Source organism: Cyprinus carpio, chromosome A23 (genome assembly GCF_018340385.1).
Source record: "Cyprinus carpio isolate SPL01 chromosome A23, ASM1834038v1, whole genome shotgun sequence".
Classification (NCBI taxonomy): domain Eukaryota; kingdom Metazoa; phylum Chordata; class Actinopteri; order Cypriniformes; family Cyprinidae; genus Cyprinus; species Cyprinus carpio.
This window is the reverse complement of record NC_056594.1, coordinates 6,124,251-6,129,019: the sequence shown is the minus strand read 5'-3', so window position 1 is coordinate 6,129,019 and position 4,769 is coordinate 6,124,251. Positions and strand designations below refer to the sequence as shown.

Genomic DNA, 4,769 nt, shown 5'->3' with positions numbered 1-4,769 from the left:
TAAACAAAAAAGTTTTTTTTTTTTTTTTTTTTGTGAATGACCCCTTAAGTTTAAGCAAGGACTTATGACATCACAGATGTCAAAGGGCATTACTATGCTTTGAAGGATTAGATTTTTCCTGCCAACACATTTTGTAGTCATTTATTATCATTGATTTGAATTCCTCTAATCGTTTGCACTGTATACTCCTTCTACGTTAAGCACCACAAGCTCTTATTCCAATAAAAAACAACCAGACAAAATGAAAGCACATTGCACTACCAAATTTCAAAGCAGTTAAAGGTTTTAACAAAGACCTCCAAAGGGATGTATGATAGGGAGTTATGCAAGGCTACGGGCTTAGACCTCTTACGATTCCGAGCAAGAGACAGGACAAGAAACCATGAAAGCAAAACTATTGCACAGTAGCACACTGTTACAACAGCCGTCAATCTAAATCCAACTCTCCATACAGCTGCAACTGACAAAACAATCCTAAACACACCCGAAGAAAAGCAACCTAAACGATGACCAACATTTTTTGATACACCTTGTTTGAAACCGATGGACGAAAATGAATTGCTTTGAATATATTCATATATAGATATAGATATTATATGTACACAGCAGAGTATAACCGTGATAAAATGTTAGCAGTAAATTAGCTCACCATGCTAATTGAATGAGTTCGATATTCTTAAAAAGAATCATTCAAACACATCTTGAAACCACCGGACATATTGATGTAACTACCCAAAAATTATGTAGAAAGAGTATATTTAGGCACCGGACATATTGATGTAACTACCCAAAAATTATATTATGTATGAAATTTATATATATATGCTATATATATATATATATATATATATCAACTGGGAGCTTAAATGTAATTGACCCCTTTAGAGTGAACAACTCATTAAAATCAATTATAAAAATGGAATGAAAAAACAACAGGAGTAATATATATCAGTATACACAAGCACACACATAATATATATACTCAGCTTAAAAAACACAAAGATCAGTGTGAAATCAATACAAGAACAAATCATTGTTGTTTTCTGCTGTTTTTCATCCCCTTGTTCTGCCGTTCATCTTTCCGAGCTTGTTCTTCTGTGCAATCCTTCATTTCCATGACCGAATTGACTAAAGTTTTATCCGGAGAAGTTCGGAAAGCATCCCTTCTGGTGTTGACGGAGTAAAAGCCGTGTTACTCAGCGGTCGACGCTTTCTTAGTTTTGCTTCGTTTCTTTCTAGGGGGCTGTGTGTCTCTGGCTTGGGCTGAATTCCCACTGTCCACTGAGGCAGGGAGAGTGGTTGGGGTGTTGGTGATGGGCTTGGGGGTTTGGGTTTGGGTTTCTGGGGCTGGGCTTACGGTCTGGGGTGGAAGCGGAGCTGGAGCAGGGCTGTAGCTCTGAGTCTCTGCTGGAAAGGGGGCTGTCACCAGGTGGTGCTCTTTGGGCTTTCGTCCCCTCCTCTTCCCAGGCACTACGTTTTTCATGTCCTTCTGTAAGCCATTGCTCTCTGGCTCTTTTTTCTTGTTGTTAGTCATCTCGTTGGTAGATGCCCGAAACCAGTTCTGTGCACATAAGGCCACATCAAGTTTAAAGAGGAACACATAACAAGGACTATTAGCGAATTTGCATGAATTTCCAGCCTTAGATTATTTTAGAAGGAAACTATTCATCTAGAACAAAAATTCAAGTTAGCAAGGTTTTTGTGATGATACAAACTTGTGTAGTGTGCAGAATTTATATTGTTCAATATAGCTGTAATAAAATAATTTCCATATGATGGCAGATATGTTGTGACCTTTGTAAAAACAATAAATTCAACATGCACATGCAGATTTATAAGCGGGTTAACTTAAGGGTTCAACTGATTTTCTACAAAATCCAATCCCTCCAGTCAATATTTAAAATCTATTCGAAAATATAAAAGTTCATTAATGAAAAATTCATTTTAAATGTCTTATTATTATTATATAAATGTCTTATTGTTATTTTAGATAATTCTGAATTCTCAAAATAAATTCTGAAAATGTTGTGTTAATCCAATTACATACCTATAATAACTAAACTAAAACCAAAACTACAATATAATAAAAATCAAAAGCGTGTCTATAAAATAAAAACGAAGCTAAAATTTAATGTAAACTGTAAACATATGTAAACTTATGAACTAATAAAAATATTATTCAAATAAATTCAATGGATTCTGATGATAATAAAATTTTACATTACAGTGTTTTTTTTGCAAACTTGTTCAAACTCATATTCTCGTTCATTCATATTGAACTTGCTGTGAACAGGCCTTAAAGAGATAGTTCACCCAAACTGAAAATTCTGTTAACAGCCATTGTATTTTTTCCATACTATGGAAGTCAATGGCTACTGTCAATTGTTAGGTTATAACATTCTTCAAAGTATTTTCTTTTGTGTTCAACAGAAGAAAACGCTCATACAGGTTTGGAACAAGTGGAGGGTAATAATTTTCCTTCTTGGGTGGACTATTCCTTTAACAGTCAGCATTTCTTAATACTAGAAGACTATGAAGGGCAAATGTTTAGCTTATTTTGTTAAGCATACAGAATACAGGTTAAGTGAGTGTTTGGTTTACCTGAGAATGTGTCTTGCTGATATGGTACTTCACGCCACTCTCAGAGTTAAACTCCTTCTTACAGAGCAAACAAGTGTACTTCCCTACGTCGCCCCCTCCCTGTGCGGAGAACAATAACAGTAGTGAAGCCGATACAGTATCAGCAATATCTAAGATCGAACGTATACAGCTTATACAGTTGTTTAAATTATTTATAATTAAGTAACAACTACAGCAAAGCACACAGAGGATTTGTTGTACCTTGTTACAGCTTGCCAAGTGTGCTTTAAGTCCAGATACACTTGAGTAGATAGCCTCACAGTTCTGTTATGGAATAAAGAGAGACTTGAGGAGAAGAACTGAACAACAAAAATGTTAATCATTTTGGTCGTGTATAGTTGAGCTATAAAAGAAAGTGTGTACACAGCTAAAAAAAATAAATAAATAAATAAATAAATCAACATTTTTGAAACAATTTTCAATTTTTTGAAACAATTTCTACTGATATCTTTCAGATGTTCATAATATTACATTTTTTAATTGCTTTGGTGCAATTTTCAAAAGCACCTGTTAAATTTTCAAAATTTAGTACTAATATCACAACAGATCATCAAAAGTGCACTTTTTTCAAATGTTTCAGCATATTTTCAATTGTCTTAGTACAATACACACAGTCACAAAGTATCCCTTTCACTACACTATATAAATGTTTCATTCACAGTAACTGCCTTTCATAAAGCTCTCACTATCAAACTTTTCATTTGCATTTCATTTTACATTTACTACATTGACAGTAAATGCTGTTCTTGCACAAAACCTTATGGCCATGTCATACCTTCATCACACCTTTTGATAACACACTGGATAAATACTTTTACAAACAGTTATGCAAGATAGGTAATGTAAGTGTATTTTCTAACATACATTTTTTGCCTGTATTACTGTAATTATTTCAGCAACAACGGTGATTTGAAAGATGTATCTTGTATTGTTTGCTCCTGTATGAACTTATTGTTAAAAGTACTAAACTGAAGGAAGATCACAATGCTGTGTTTCAGTGATTAAATCAAATGTTCTCATTATATATTATGATAATCTTATGTTTTAAAACAATGATTTTGTGGATGAAAATATATGTAATTGTAATGAAAGCACGAGATCAGGTTTTGAAAGAATGACTAGTGATGTTACAAGTGTGATCAGTATGATTTTTTGTGCTAAGAGTTTTGAAAACATACACCTTGCTTGTGAAAATAGTACCAAAGCAGATAAAAAAAAAAAACTGTAAGGTCAGAATCTGTCTTTGAAGCACTAGAAGCTGTTAAAATCAGTGTTCAGTCAGAAAAACAAGACAAATTCTTACACAATTGGGGCAGCAGATGAATCCTTTTTCCTTCACCTCATTCTTCCAGCCGTTCACAGTTTCTGGGCTAAAGTTGGGAAGGCCTGGTCGTGTATAGTTGAGCTATAAAAGAAAGTGTGTTCACAGCTATTAAAAAATAAGTAGTTAAATGTGTATACGAGTAGTTACTACCAAAATTTAGAAAGAAACTACTTTTTTAAGTAGCATGATATTAGTTTGGCAAAAAGTAACAGAACAGAGAGACAAAACGTTTCAATGAAATAGTGCCTCTGCTTCAATGATAAAGTGAATATTTAAAATGACATTCTTCTGTTTATCATTATAATTTTTCTAGGACTGTCAAATGAACAAAATTAACAGCACATTAATTTTGAAAGTCATTATTGTGTTAGAAAGAGTAAAGCATTAAATAGACATTTAAAAATGAGTTTTTTAAATGAATACTGAAATTTGAAATTACGTTTTTAATTAAATGAGTCATTGTTTAACTGAGTGAGTGAGTCATTCCTAATCAACCGATTATTTTTTTTTCTCCATAATTAATCATATCAAATTAACACATTAAATCAACAGCCCTAATATTTTCATATAGCCTTTAATGAAACATAAATGCTGTCAAACTAATTGATATTGTCATTGCTTTGTGTTATATAAATACTGCTTATGAACAAATCTCAGATATTAAAATAGTTATATCATTTGCCAGGCTACTTCATCACAAACATATAGTTTTAGCTTCAACACTGCTGTACCCTCTTGATGTCTGGTACGAGGTCATCTTTGATGCGTCGTTTGGTGCCCCAGTCTTTGGCCAGCTCGTCCTCTG

At 33.4% G+C, this 4,769-nt stretch overlaps 1 protein-coding gene across 2 annotated transcripts in view; it reads right to left on the bottom strand.

Moving 5' to 3' along the window:
- Window positions 1–827: 827 nt before the first annotated feature.
- Window positions 828–4,769, bottom strand: part of LOC109061460 (zinc finger protein 512B-like) — a 57,695-nt gene continuing 53,753 nt past the window's right edge. For both annotated transcript variants that reach the window (XM_042712754.1, XM_042712755.1), the window contains exons 13-17: window positions 4,696–4,769; window positions 3,944–4,045; window positions 2,842–2,904; window positions 2,602–2,700; window positions 828–1,561 (exon numbers count right to left, since the gene is read on the bottom strand). The exon at window positions 4,696–4,769 is cut by the window's right edge and continues 280 nt beyond it. In XM_042712754.1, the coding sequence (XP_042568688.1) occupies window positions 1,193–1,561; window positions 2,602–2,700; window positions 2,842–2,904; window positions 3,944–4,045; window positions 4,696–4,769 (707 nt within the window). In that variant the 3' untranslated portion in view covers window positions 828–1,192. The remainder of the gene's footprint in view (window positions 1,562–2,601; window positions 2,701–2,841; window positions 2,905–3,943; window positions 4,046–4,695) is intronic.